Below are 12,837 nucleotides of genomic sequence, written 5' to 3'. Positions count from 1 at the left end.
TTGACTTATCAACCCCTTATTAGACTTTTAGCAACCTAATCAGACCTAAAATAAGCCTAATATGACCTACCTTACTTCTGATCAGATCCAATAAACGCCTAAAACCAATCTCTATAGACCTGTCCTGATCTAAACCGACCCCTACAGACCTATACCTAGTGATTCTAGACTTAACCAACCCCTAAACCAACCCGTTTTAGTCAAATCCCACCTAATCAGACCTAACCGGTCAATGTACCGGACTCTATGACTCAAAACTGGTACTTAGGAGTCCTATCTAGTCCTAACCTAGATAATACATAAGTCTATAATCAGATTCTAATCTGATTAGACCTAGACAACATCTCTATAGACATTCTAAACCTCTAATCAGTCCTAACCAAGTCTATTTTGACCTAATTACCTACTAATCAGACCTAAAATACGCTAGACTAACCCGAATTTGGCTAAACCAGACCTAAACAAGACCTAAATAGCACTTACAGACCTATATCAGACCTGTCCCAGCCTATTTAAGCCTAACCAGACCTCCTACCCAACTAAACGTAGTCAAATCCAACCTATTCAGACCTATACTGAACAGAAACAGGAATCTTTGACCTACATCAGCTAAACCGAGATCTAAAACAGGTCTATCCTTAGTATATTTCACTAAACCAAGCCAAATTTGGATACTAGACCGACCTAACAGGGTAAACCGATCGCTACAGACCCTAATCTACCCTAAACCAGTCCACTATGCCCTAATCCAAACACCATCATACCTCATTTGGACTAACCTAACCCTAAACCAGTTAATTCTAGTCCTAATTGTACACTCCAGACCTAAACCGACTAATCTAGTCCTAAAACCCACCAACTCATGCCCTAACACAACCAATAACAGCCTTAACTAGATAAATCAGACCCTAAATAGACTTCTACCAGCCTAAAACAATCTGATATTACCTAATTCTGGACCCAATTGACCTGTACGGTCTAATTCTAGCCTAATTGGACGAACAGACCCTCACATTATACCTAAACCAGTCTAAACTGGCCTTAATTCACCTCCAATCAGACCCTATTGGTCTGAACCGAACAATTCTAGCCCTTCCGAGACAAATCAGACCCTAACCAAGACTTAAACCAGCCTAAACTAGTCTGAATTGCCTTATACCGGACTCAATTGACCTAAACCGGACCTGAATCGACCTAAACCAGACCTAGATTGACCTGAATCGGTCTAAACCGGTAATTGACCCCAAACCGGACCTGAACCGGTCCGATTTGACCTAAACCGGTCAACTGTTGACCAAATTGGTCAATGGTTTGACCGAACCGGAGTGAACCGGTCTGAACCGGCCAGGACCGGGTCTGAGCCGGACTGAACCGGCTGGAATCCGGTCTGAACCGACGGAACCGGGCTGAACCCGGTCTGACTGTCGAGAACCGGACTTGGATAGAATCGAACCAGGTTCGATTGACCCAAACAGGGTTAAACCGAAATTGGATCGATTAAACCGGTCTAAACCGGTTGAATCCGAAACCCTAATTTCGGAAACCCCAAACCGCAGAGTCAACCGAGTTGACTCAGTCGTTGACTCACCCGATTCCTCCACTCAAACCCTAACTCGGACGAGTCGGGACCGAGTTTCGCCGGAATCTAGCTTTCTCCGCCGAGTTCACCGAGTTTCTTTGAAACTCGGTCTCAAAACCGGAGAAAACGCGGAAGAATAATGGAAAACGAGTCAGAAAACCTACCCGACTCACCTGGTTTGAATCTGACCTCACCGAATCTTGATCTCAGACGCTCCACCTCGACGGATCTTGCCACCGGCGACTCCGAGGCTTCAGATCTACCTCCCACCGTCGCCGAACTAGCTCCGTCTTCAGCTGAAACACTCGGCAGAGCATCAGATCGCTCACACAGACAGATTGAACCAACAACCCGTAACTTACCTCGCCTTTTCCGGCGAACTTACCTCCCTGGATCAAAACCGGAGCTCTGATACCACTTTGTGAAGTGCGTATCGAACCCTCACGGTTTCTCTCTGACGCTCGTACGTGTGAGGAAGACGAAGAACACATCGGTTTTAACGAGTTCGGTTACCGAGCGGAGCTCGGGCCTATATCTCGGTCGGACGATGCCAGCGAATCCACTAGAGGAAGAACGAAAGAGTAGCCAGCGGAACACCACAACCCGGTGTCTCGCCGTAACGTTCGTAGAGAACATAATACACCCAAGAAACAAGAGAGTCGAGACAAACCTTAACGGAGTCACTCACCTTCAGCCTTAGGTAAGATCACCTATATAAGTGAGGAGTTATGATGGCCGCTCCTATAAGGAAAAAAAAAAAACACTTATGAATCCAAGATATGGTCCATGGCCGAAACGGACAACAACATGAGAACAAAAACGAAAGTTAGAAATGTTATTGTGTGAATACTGGTTGTCTTGGTATATGTTATACAAATCTTACCTACCGAACTTTATGTCGAAAGTATTCTGCTATACTCTACCTTATTTAAGGTGTAGGAATCATTAAGAATTCAATATGGAATTCAACCTCACCACGATACGCAGATTTTTCTTACACTTGGATTATCGCTTTAGGAATGAGATGGAAATAAGTTCCAAGTGTTCAACTGAACTTCCATAACTTGGTTTTCCCATTGAACCAAGATCTTGGGATCTCCAGTCAACAAGGTTGGGTTACCGCTATGGTCATTCTTTTAATTCGTGGATTTTAATCCCATTCCTCTCGATAACTTGTACAATTGATCTCGATTAAGGCCTTTCGTTAACGGATCTGCTAAGTTTTCCTTAGACTTAACATAATCTATGGTTATTACACCATTTGAGATCAATTGTCGGATGGTATTATGTCTACGACGTATATGTCGAGATTTACCATTGTACATACTATTTTGTGCCCTACCAATTGCTGACGTACTATCACAATGAACAACACTTGACTCTGGCCGAGTCAAAACTCTGGTAGACACTTTTTGGCCACGAGATCTAGGGTTTCACCCTGTTTCGATGCACCATCAAGCCGTCTTCGACGAAAAACGAGCAAAGTTCCCCGAGCGGAACGTTTAAACTTTGGATTGAAAGTTCCACTCGGGACTATTTGATTCAGAGAAAAACGTTTCGATGTGGGATTTAAAATTTAAAGTTGCGCGTCGATGTGGGACGGTTGGGCTCCGAACCAATGCGTTCTCGACATATACGTCGTAGACATAATACCATCCGACAATTGATCTCAAATGGTGTAATAACCATAGATTATGTTAAGTCTAAGGAAAACTTAGCAGATCCGTTAACGAAAGGCCTTAATCGAGATCAATTGTACAAGTTATCGAGAGGAATGGGATTAAAATCCACGAATTAAAAGAATGACCATAGCGGTAACCCAACCTTGTTGACTGGAGATCCCAAGATCTTGGTTCAATGGGAAAACCAAGTTATGGAAGTTCAGTTGAACACTTGGAACTTATTTCCATCTCATTCCTAAAGCGATAATCCAAGTGTAAGAAAAATCTGCGTATCGTGGTGAGGTTGAATTCCATATTGAATTCTTAATGATTCCTACACCTTAAATAAGGTAGAGTATAGCAGAATACTTTCGACATAAAGTTCGGTAGGTAAGATCACCTATATAAGTGAGGAGTTATGATGGCCGCTCCTATAAGGAAAAAAAAAAAACACTTATGAATCCAAGATATGGTCCATGGCCGAAACGGACAACAACATGAGAACAAAAACGAAAGTTAGAAATGTTATTGTGTGAATACTGGTTGTCTTGGTATATGTTATACAACTGGGGGGTTCAAGGCATCACGTCCACCAACTGGTTAGTATGCCCGACAGTATTTCACTAAGGAAGGTTCAAGGCAAAAAACTACCATCCCGATGCAATAATAATTCATCGGAACTCTTTGGAATAAACAGTTTTTATGCATTCATTAATTTTCATTCATGTGGGGGATTGTTAGAAAAATGTTATTAATTTCTTAAAACCAATTTGTGGTGAATGAGAAATTAATTCTAAAATGTGGTTATACAAAATAAATATAAAAATGTGGAGGAAAAACATTTGTCCCACATTGGAAAAATGACAAGCACAAGGAAGGAAGCTTCCTTATATTTATGTTTGTCCCACATCTAAAGTTTTGGCCAAGAGGAAGGAAGGAGCTTCCTTATAAAAAGAGCCCCCCTTGAGTCAATATTGTTCAAGCTCAAGGTTGACTAAAGCTAAACATGCTTGGTCCCACTTCTTCCTCTTGGGAGAAAAACGAGCAAAGTTCCCCGAGCGGAACGTTTAAACTTTGGATTGAAAGTTCCACTCGGGACTATTTGATTCAGAGAAAAACGTTTCGATGTGGGATTTAAAATTTAAAGTTGCGCGTCGATGTGGGACGGTTGGGCTCCGAACCAATGCGTTCTTGACGAAACGTTTCCTTTTGGAACGATTCGGCTAGAACCGCTGGTTGAAAGGGTGGAACCTCTTCCTTCACATGTTTTCGTAGCAACCCCCGAATATTATAAATAGGGCGCCCATAGGATCATTTTCTGCATCCCATTTTTTCTGAGTGCATTCTTCCTTTCAGAAAGAAATAATCTCAAACCTTTTCTCTAAAGAGTTCTGAACTTTTGTAGTTCGTTGGATTCTCTAAAGCAGGTGGTGCTTTTGTAGAATCGTAAGTCGTTGTATCTTGGAGACGATTGCTGTAAACCGTAACCACTTGATAACGGGGCAATTTCGTCTTGAGGAGATTGTGTCTAACACAAGCCTCGACTTAACCCACTTCAAAAATTTTCTTTTCTTTTGGATATTCTGTCTGAATTTCTGAATCCCACATCTGCGGATTCAACAATAATCCTATAACATGGCTAAACACAGAATTCAGAGGCAATGGTCGGATGCTTGAAGAGCATCAATAATCCTACAGAAGCTGGAAACAACAAATCTGAACTAACGCATTACATCCTTTTTTCCTGAAATCCAGACACATTTCAGCATCAGAAGCAACTAAGAACCTTAAAAAAAATGCTTACTTGCACTTGCCTGAGTTTTCTAAACCAATCACCATGATCACAACGGTAAGCAGAAAGGTCAAAAGAAGACAAACCTGAACACCACCGTCGCCAGCGGAGCACGGGAGGAGGACAGGACCGGGATTGGATCGTTCGACGGAGACATGGACAGGAACGCTGAAGCCTTTCGTAGGAAGCCCGGTTTCACGAAACGTCGGCCGATTGTCGGCTCGCCGTTTGTCTCCGACGCCGGAGCCGGCTCCGGTACTATCTCTGCCATCTTCCTCGTCTTTCACCATCTCGTCCCTCCCTAGCCCTAGAATCCCCGCGAACTTCTTCAGAAACCCCATCAACCCCCACAAATTAAAGTCACCCAAATCGAATTCGGACCGATTTCTTTGATGGGTAAATCAGGAACACAGAAATTCTCACGGGATACCGGTCTTTCCAGGAGTTGGGAATTTCCTCCCAGTCGTATCGTCTTTTCACGATCGGGTCCGAATCCGATGATACTCATAACCCATGAAATCTCTGTCGTGACTTCAGTTGAATGCGCTCCGTCTTTTCTGATTCTGCGGGAAATGCGGAAGAAAATGGATCGAAGACGGATCCAGCAAGTTCTTCTTCTTCTTCCTTTTCGCCTTTTGCCTTTCTGTAGTAACAGCGCGGTAAATAAAATTAAATCGGTTTTAGGAGAATTATAATAATTTAATTTATATTGAATTTGATTTAATTTGGTTTGATTTTATTTCAGTTTTGGTTTTATCAATGAAAATAATTAAATTTAAAAAAATCAGTTCTTAATTTTTTTATTCCGTTTGTTTAAATTTAAACTCTATTTTTCGGGATTAAAAAGCATAACTATTAAAGTTTTATTTCGAATTAAATTCGATTACAATTATATATCAAATTGGTTTAATTATGAAATTATGCTTTGTGTTATATAATTAACATGACTAAATTATTATAAAACGGGTCGGGTTTGTATGAACCCGGCCCACTGAGAAAAGTCCGCCTGCCAAGTGCCAACAAGTTCTTCCTCTTATCCCTTTTTGAAAACGTAATAATTTCGACGCCCAGTGGTCATTTCATCGTCGTCTTCCTTCTTCATCGTTCCGTTACCAACACCGCAATCTCGACGAACCACCCTGTTGTGTCTCGGATCGCCTTTCTCTATCGTTTTGTCTTCCGGTCCGATTTTCCGGAGGTTGCCTCGATCCGCCAGGATCGAAGATGTCGATGGCTGCTTCCGCCATTTCCTTCCTCAATCTCCGTGGCGATGTTCTCATCAATCGCCTCGACCGAGATGATGTTGGGTGTGATTTCTTCTCGAACTTTCTGATCTCCTCTCTGCCTATCTTCTTGAATCGTGATTTTGTTTTGGAGGGTTTGCGAAATTTGTTCTCCTCTAGCTAGCTGCTGCCGTTTATTTAGGGCTTTTGTCTGGGACGAACGAGCTGTTAGTTGTAAAGTTTATGGGTTTAAGATTCAGTTGATTTGATTGCAGGGGAAATATGGTGGATGCATTTCGAACTTAGGTATTTGCCCTGTTCGACAGATTGGCGGCTGCCCTTTTCTCTATATGCGAATCAGCAACGTCTACATTGTAATTGTCTTCAGATGTAGCTTGTGCTTTCAAATTCGTTGTTGAGGTATTTGATTTTACTTCTTCACTCTCAATTCCACATAGTTTTTGCCCAAATTGGGTTTTTAAGGATTCAGATTAGATTGTCCGGTCGTTTTCAAAAGTTTAGCTCTTTGATAGAAATTTCTGAAGATTAGGGGCTTAGATTGGAATATGCATCTGACTTCAATTACTGTTTTGGTTCACAAGCAGGCCGCTGCGTGTGTTTAAATCTTACTTCGGTGGAGATTTTGAATGAAAATGCTATACGAAATAACTTTCATCATATCCAGCATTCGATCGTTTCAACCAAGGCCGCACTTAGTCACTCTGTTGTTCTTCTACCACTCCAAGTGATCATTTTCCGCGGCGTAGTTTCAGAGTTTGTGGACTTTGGCTACCCCCAAAATCTCTCCCCCTGAAATTTCGAAACTTCATATTAGTGAAGAAGGGAAGAAGGTGGGCGGTCGCCATTTTCGTCGAAGGTAAACTCTATATACAGACTTGAATTGGTGTTTCCTACTTAAGCCAAATTTCACCATAAGAATCAATAATGGTTTTGTGCCTATAATCTGCCATGTTAGTTCATTGTTAAGTTGCTTCTTCTCATGTGTAAAAACCTGTGAAACAGCCTACATACAGACAAACCTGTTCCAAACGCAACATTACAAGCTACTGGTGCTGTTGGATGGCGAAGAGAGTGACAATTCTATAGAAAGAATGAGGTATTTAAATATCATCATCATCATCAAACCCTTGAGTCTTTTTCAATGCAATTCTTTAACACTGTTTTATAAGTTTATTTTTTTCTATTTTTCTTTATGCCAACGCTCACAACTTTCTGGTTGGAGGGTCCGTTTTCTTTACAAATGGATTATATAAGTGAATAAATTCAATTACAGTAATTCCACCATTGGAATTCCATATTTTTTTGTACAGGTGTGAGATAAAGAATGGATATACAGCACAGTGGAGTTCGATGCGTAAACAAAGCCGGATCGTATAAAATCAGGTGCTAAGATTCAGAATTTTTTTTTCTTTTTTCATTCTCAGGTTCTAATAAAAGGATATACGTCATCAGACACATTTCTTGGCTTGGGGACATTGGTGAAAAATATGACTTACACATGTCTGGTGTTTTGTAGGAGCATTTTCTATAAAAAAAAATAAATAAATAAATTTTGTGGTAAGATAATTTAGTGAGAAAAGAACTGAAAAAGATGAGTGTCATTTTCATAAATATTGAGTAATTTTTGTTGTTATAGAAAGGGGCATATGAGGAAACCTGACACAATCAGCATGTTTGATTTCGCCAGCAGTCAAAGTCAAACCCCCACAATATCTTACCACTATTGTTAATTACTATAATATTCCTTATAATTAATCCGGAAAAAACTTGTAGGTTTGTTGGTTAAAAGAGTCGGTCCATGAATCGAGATTCTGGCCACGAGTATACATGCAAACGAACATTTAAATAAAGAGGAAAAAAAAAATGTGTGGGGTTTTAAAAAGAGATATACCTAACAGGTGTGAATGGACCGGACATCATTGAAGCCCAACTCACATGTAAAAAAAAATAAAAATCTATTATTATTATTTTCAGGTAATTAAATAACAAACAAATCCCCTGAAAACCCTAGCACTAAGTTTGAATAGATTTACTGAAATCTAATCTCTGTTTGTATCCTTTTTATTTAATTAAAAAAATAAAAATAAAGAATTGATTTATATAGGTGACATAGCTCTCCCTTCTCTCTCTCTGAGTCCGCTTCCGCTACAGGGAGAGTTGTTAGCTCACACGCTTTGGTTTACAACTCAAAGAAGCTTGCATTTTCTCGGCATCCAAACAGGAAAAAGAAAAGGATCCGTCCCAACAAACTCACAAAAAAGGGGAAGAAATCCTCTCGGTTGGGTCGGTCATGGATTCGAGGGAAGTTCCTCCGCATCTGCAGCCGCCCCCCGCCATGTTAATGCCCCACCACACCTCCTTCCACAGAAACCCTAACGCCATGATCGGACCTGCTTCCACATCTCCCTCCATCCATCACTCCTCCGCCGCCGGAGCCCGCCTTCCCTTCGGCTCTCTCCAGCCTCCTCCTCCTCCTCCGCCGCAGATGGAGCAGAAGGTGCTTGATTCTCTCGGATTCGACGGATCGCCTTCCTCCGCCTCCGCGCAACAGTCGATGCGATTTGGAATCGAACAGCAGGCGAAGAAGAAGCGTGGTCGGCCGAGGAAGTACGCTCCCGATGGCAACATTGCCCTCGGTTTGGCTCCCACTTCTCCTCTCCCTTCTGCTTCCAGTTCCTACGGCGGCGCTGACGCCATCTCAGGTGGTGATGGCGGCGGAGCCAACGCCAACTCCGCCGATCCCCCTGTCAAGCGCAACAGGGGACGTCCTCCTGGCTCCGGCAAGAAGCAGCTCGAGGCATTAGGTTAACAAATCGATCTCGCTCTATGAATATCAACCATTTCCGATGAACACATCCGCTTCTCATTACATGCATCTATACGGGTTTGATATCCGCTCTGTTTTCTGCTGTCAACAGGAGGGATAGGCTTTATGCCTCATGTAATCGAGGTCAATACAGGGGAGGTATTGTTCTTTTTCATCGTGTTGATCATATGGTTTGATTTCTTTGTTAGTTTTTGCTTTAACAGGGGAGGAATTTCTAAACATTTTACTTCCGTTTCCTGCATTATATCTGAGGGTGGAATCTATCAAGTGATAGAGGATTAGTCACCCTTTGAAATGTGCTTTGCTTAATCGTTTCTTGCTCTGCGAATTGGTTTATCTTGAAAAGTTCTTTCCTTGTGGAGTTGATTGCAGTTTCATTTATCAGATTTGTCACTCGATGAATTGGAATTGCTTTCTGGTGATATCTCGTTGCCAAAAGTTGCAGAAAAAGGTGTGTGAAGTAAACGAGTGAAAAGGTGTGAAATTTGATCGGGTTTTGTGTTGTATTTTCAGGATATAGCATCAAAGGTTATGGCTTTCTCACAAGAAGGGCCACGGTCCATCTGTATTCTCTCTGCTAATGGCGCTGTTAGTAGCGTGACCCTTAGCCAGGCTACCAGTTCTAGCGGCGTTGTTACATATGAGGTACACTCCTCATCCTTTGTATTAGTATTTTTGTCTTTCAATATGCATTTAGTCTTTCAATAGTTGCGAACAGAGAAGGATATCACATTCCTTGCCTTTGTTTAATCTCCTTTTTGTTTTTGTTTTCTGATTGTAACTCATCCTCCATCATGGGTGTGTGGGTTTTTATCCAGCTGACGTTTGTTATAATTCTGAGATGAGGATGGTGTCGGCATTATACAGGGCCAATTCGAAATCGTATCGATGTCAGGGTCGTTCTTGAATTCAGAAAGCAATGGTAACGCAAACAGAACAGGCATCCTGAGTGTAGCGCTAGCTGGCAGTGATGGCCGGATGATGGGTGGTGTCGTTGCCGGAATGCTAGTAGCTGGATCAAAAGTCGAGGTATTTTCCCCTTAGTGGATCACTGAAGGGTAGGTTTCATTCGATTTGATCCAATCATCAATCCATACATGATCTGGTTGGGTTAGGTGATAGTGGGGAGCTTTGTGACGGACGGAAAGAAACAGAAACAGAGCGGGAATGGAAGAGCATCAAACCTGGAAGCAGCATCAGGAGGAGGAAACATGATGATGAACTTTGGCGGGGGAATACTGCAGCAGCAGCAGCAGGAGAGGAGTCCGATGAGATCGACGGATTCATCGGAGGAGAATGAGAATGAGAGCAGCTCCCCTTCCTTCAGAGCACTCAGAAACAACAACAACAGCAGCAGCAGTGTTATGTTCGGTGGCGGTGGAAGTGGAAACAACAACTCAGGAGCTCAAACTGTCATGCCTCAGCAGCAGCAGCAGCAGCAGCAGCAGCAGCAGCACCCTCTTCATCATTCTATGTTCCACCATCTCTGGGGCCAAAATCCTCAATAAATTTTCGCACTTTATTCAAGTCATGTTTGTTTCCAACACGCTTCCGAGCTTAATCAAGTAGGTTTAAGCTTCTTTTTTTCAAATATTTATTTTTTGAGGATTTTCTAGCTTTGTTTTAAGATTGCAGTAGAGATTTAGTGGTGAATCAGTTGCTGTTCTTTCAGTGGGAGGGTTTTGTTCCATATAATCAATCCTCCATTAGTTTATTGGCAATCTTTCCTTCTGCACTTGTCGGGTTCCCTCGACTCCCTCCCATGTAAGAGTCCCCCCTCTCTCTCTCTTAGTGTAAGCTGCAACGAATGAGTATCCTTTTCTCCCTGTGAATGTTAATGTTTCATGATATATCTTTTTTAAAAATGCAATATGCAGGTGTGATTGAAGAGACAAAAAACAAAAGGACAGTGAATCTCAATCCAGTGTGGGATGGACATTGAAAGCAGAACAAGGGTCCTGTATGTTACACGTTGGACTCTCTTACAAAGTACAATACAGTCTACTCACATACAAAGGTTATGGCTCTGTCAAGGTTACATACTACACGAGAGGGAAGATTACCACAAAGTAAACAAGATAACAGAGTTAGTGGGAAAAAAACGTAGATTATACATACTCTATTCACTAGTGTTAAGAGAGAGAGAGAGCCCCTTTTAAAGTAATGGTGGGTCTTAAACCGCAGCAGAAACCATGGCTGGCGATAGAGCTGGGAATCCATCATCATCATCATCGTCGTCATCATCTGCCTCCCACATGAAGTGTGCATATGATCCCAGTACCATACTGCAACAAATACCAATTCCAACCACACAAAATAAACTGTTATCGCCTTTGAATCACATAAATAACCAGTCATCATCCATGCATGAAATCGAATTCGAACGAAGATCAAAGGTACCAGTCATCGGGAGAGGCATTGACGGCTTGGTCAAAGTACCCTTTGGCTCTTTCCTCATCTCTCTCCGTCTCCCATATCAACTTCCCATACATCGTCAACGCTTCTCCATCCCCTGGCCTCTCCATTATCGCTCTTCCATAGTACTCCTCCGCTCTCTCTGCGTCTTTCTCCACCTGTATTCATCCCCAAAAATTCCCCTCAACTTCCTCCAAATTCGATTTCACATCCCCACCAGAATCTACAGGTGATCTGATCTACCTACCTCGTACAAGAATCTCCCATAGTTCATCAGGAGAAGTGAACTGTTCGGGTTGGATTTCAACATTTCCCTGTAATACTCCCCGATCTTGCTCCTATCGTTGTAATCGCCTCCTCTGCTCGAGTTTCCACTACTGCCGCTGTCGCCGGGGCCTCTACCGGATCCACCGCCGGAGAGCCCCATCTCCTCCACTGGAATACCGCTCTCCTTCAAGATCAACGATCCCCAACCATACGGGACATCCGCCGCCTCCTCCGAAATTCTAGCCGGCGAAGGCTTGAATCCGGCACTACTCCGCGGCATTCTCTCCGATATGATGACGTCACTCTCCGAAAATGCCCTCCGCATCCCGACGTGCGTCGCCGGGGACTGATCGGAGGACCTGACGTTGAGCGAGATCCTGGAGGCGGATCTGTCGCCGTGGCCGGAGAAGGATTCTCCGAACGAATTATGGCGGGAGATAGAGGTCTTGGACGAACCCGAGACGAACCGTTGGTGAATCGGCATCGAACCGGCCCTCATCAGAAATGCTCTCATTTCGAAATCTCTCTCTTTCTCTCTGGGAGGTGATGATCAATCCATTGATAACAGAGCTCTCCTCTTCCCCATATATAGCTTTATCTCCACCGTCCAATCGTCTGACTTTCTCTCAGTGATAACGCACTTCAAGATTCAATCTGAGCCGTCGGATTGGGTAACCGCGAGGAGGAGAGACATCAATGGGATTGCGACACGTGTGAAGGATGCACGTGAGAATGAAGACTTTGAGATGGCGCCACGGGAAGGGCGTGATCGAGCGCTGTGGAGATGACACGTGGAGAGATGAAAGGTGGGGCCTCGTTGAGATTGTTCGGGTCCTTCGTACTTGGGTAAGTCAAAAAATACTCGATAGATCCTGTAGATAAGCTGAAATGACGGAAACACCCTTCACGTTCTATTGGCGCGTCGACAAAAACATAACGGTGTGCTAAACTAACCAAAATGGAACGCAGTTTTCTAAAACGTGTGAAATAGTCAAAAAGAAACTAGAAAGTCACACGAGTTGAGTGATTTGAGCTTCGGTTTTTCTAAAAAT

The 12,837-nt window shown here is 42.9% G+C and overlaps 3 protein-coding genes across 10 annotated transcripts; 1 reads left to right on the top strand and 2 right to left on the bottom strand.

The window, feature by feature from the left end:
• Positions 1–3,209: 3,209 nt before the first annotated feature.
• Positions 3,210–5,739, bottom strand: LOC104806720. Of its 2 annotated transcripts, XM_019201638.1 has the most exons (3): positions 5,463–5,738; positions 5,119–5,358; positions 3,210–4,984 (listed from the first exon to the last, which is right to left on the bottom strand). In XM_019201638.1, the coding sequence occupies exons 1-3, from the start codon at positions 5,538–5,540 to the stop codon at positions 4,970–4,972; spliced, it is 333 nt and encodes a 110-aa protein (XP_019057183.1). In that variant the 5' UTR covers positions 5,541–5,738; the 3' UTR covers positions 3,210–4,969. The 2 variants fall into 2 exon arrangements, 1 of the variants encoding a protein (XP_019057183.1); XR_002023832.1 differs by lacking the exon at positions 3,210–4,984 and having other exon boundaries at positions 5,118–5,339; positions 5,463–5,739.
• Positions 5,740–5,962: 223 nt separating this feature from the next.
• LOC104806717 (AT-hook motif nuclear-localized protein 8-like) lies at positions 5,963–11,205 on the top strand. 7 transcript variants are annotated; one of them, XR_770651.2, is made up of 11 exons: positions 5,963–6,339; positions 6,531–6,675; positions 6,861–7,132; positions 7,279–7,372; positions 7,587–7,659; positions 8,381–9,080; positions 9,195–9,241; positions 9,617–9,748; positions 9,971–10,132; positions 10,219–10,668; positions 10,981–11,205. XR_770651.2 is itself a non-coding variant. In XM_010531744.2 (10 exons), exons 6-10 carry the CDS (start codon positions 8,567–8,569, stop codon positions 10,609–10,611), a joined length of 1,248 nt encoding a protein of 415 aa, XP_010530046.1. In that variant the 5' UTR covers positions 5,963–6,339; positions 6,531–6,675; positions 6,861–7,132; positions 7,279–7,372; positions 7,587–7,659; positions 8,498–8,566; the 3' UTR covers positions 10,612–10,935. The 7 variants fall into 7 exon arrangements, 4 of the variants coding, with proteins under 4 accessions (XP_010530046.1, XP_010530044.1, XP_010530043.1 ...); XR_770649.2 differs by having other exon boundaries at positions 10,219–10,867; positions 10,981–11,141; XR_770650.2 differs by lacking the exon at positions 10,981–11,205 and adding an exon at positions 10,776–10,953.
• LOC104806719 lies at positions 11,014–12,328 on the bottom strand. Its single transcript, XM_010531745.2, has 3 exons — positions 11,766–12,328; positions 11,504–11,676; positions 11,014–11,388 (listed from the first exon to the last, which is right to left on the bottom strand). The coding sequence occupies exons 1-3, from the start codon at positions 12,297–12,299 to the stop codon at positions 11,277–11,279; spliced, it is 819 nt and encodes a 272-aa protein (XP_010530047.1). The 5' UTR covers positions 12,300–12,328; the 3' UTR covers positions 11,014–11,276.
• Between the last annotated feature and the right edge of the window lie 509 nt (positions 12,329–12,837).

Source organism: Tarenaya hassleriana, unplaced genomic scaffold (assembly GCF_000463585.1).
Source record: "Tarenaya hassleriana unplaced genomic scaffold, ASM46358v1 Cleome12, whole genome shotgun sequence".
Lineage (NCBI taxonomy): Eukaryota > Viridiplantae > Streptophyta > Magnoliopsida > Brassicales > Cleomaceae > Tarenaya > Tarenaya hassleriana.
The sequence above is the reverse complement of the archived record's forward strand: the minus strand, read 5'-3'. Positions and strand labels throughout refer to the sequence as shown.

Bases quoted from the DNA above. Each gene is read 5' to 3' on its own strand.
- LOC104806717 (XM_010531744.2), top strand. From the start codon at position 8,567: ATGGATTCGAGGGAAGTTCCTCCGCATCTGCAGCCGCCCCCCGCCATG. The intron at 9,081-9,194 runs GTTAACAAATCG...TGCTGTCAACAG, and splicing joins GAAGCAGCTCGAGGCATTAG to GAGGGATAGGCTTTATGCCT. The intron at 9,242-9,616 runs GTATTGTTCTTT...TTGTATTTTCAG, and splicing joins TCGAGGTCAATACAGGGGAG to GATATAGCATCAAAGGTTAT.
- LOC104806720 (XM_019201638.1), bottom strand. From the start codon at position 5,540: ATGAGTATCATCGGATTCGGACCCGATCGTGAAAAGACGATACGACTG. The intron at 5,359-5,462 runs GTATCCCGTGAG...GGGTTTCTGAAG, and splicing joins CCCAACTCCTGGAAAGACCG to AAGTTCGCGGGGATTCTAGG.
- LOC104806719 (XM_010531745.2), bottom strand. From the start codon at position 12,299: ATGAGAGCATTTCTGATGAGGGCCGGTTCGATGCCGATTCACCAACGG. The intron at 11,677-11,765 runs GTAGGTAGATCA...GGATGAATACAG, and splicing joins ATGGGAGATTCTTGTACGAG to GTGGAGAAAGACGCAGAGAG. The intron at 11,389-11,503 runs GTACCTTTGATC...TATTTGTTGCAG, and splicing joins AATGCCTCTCCCGATGACTG to TATGGTACTGGGATCATATG.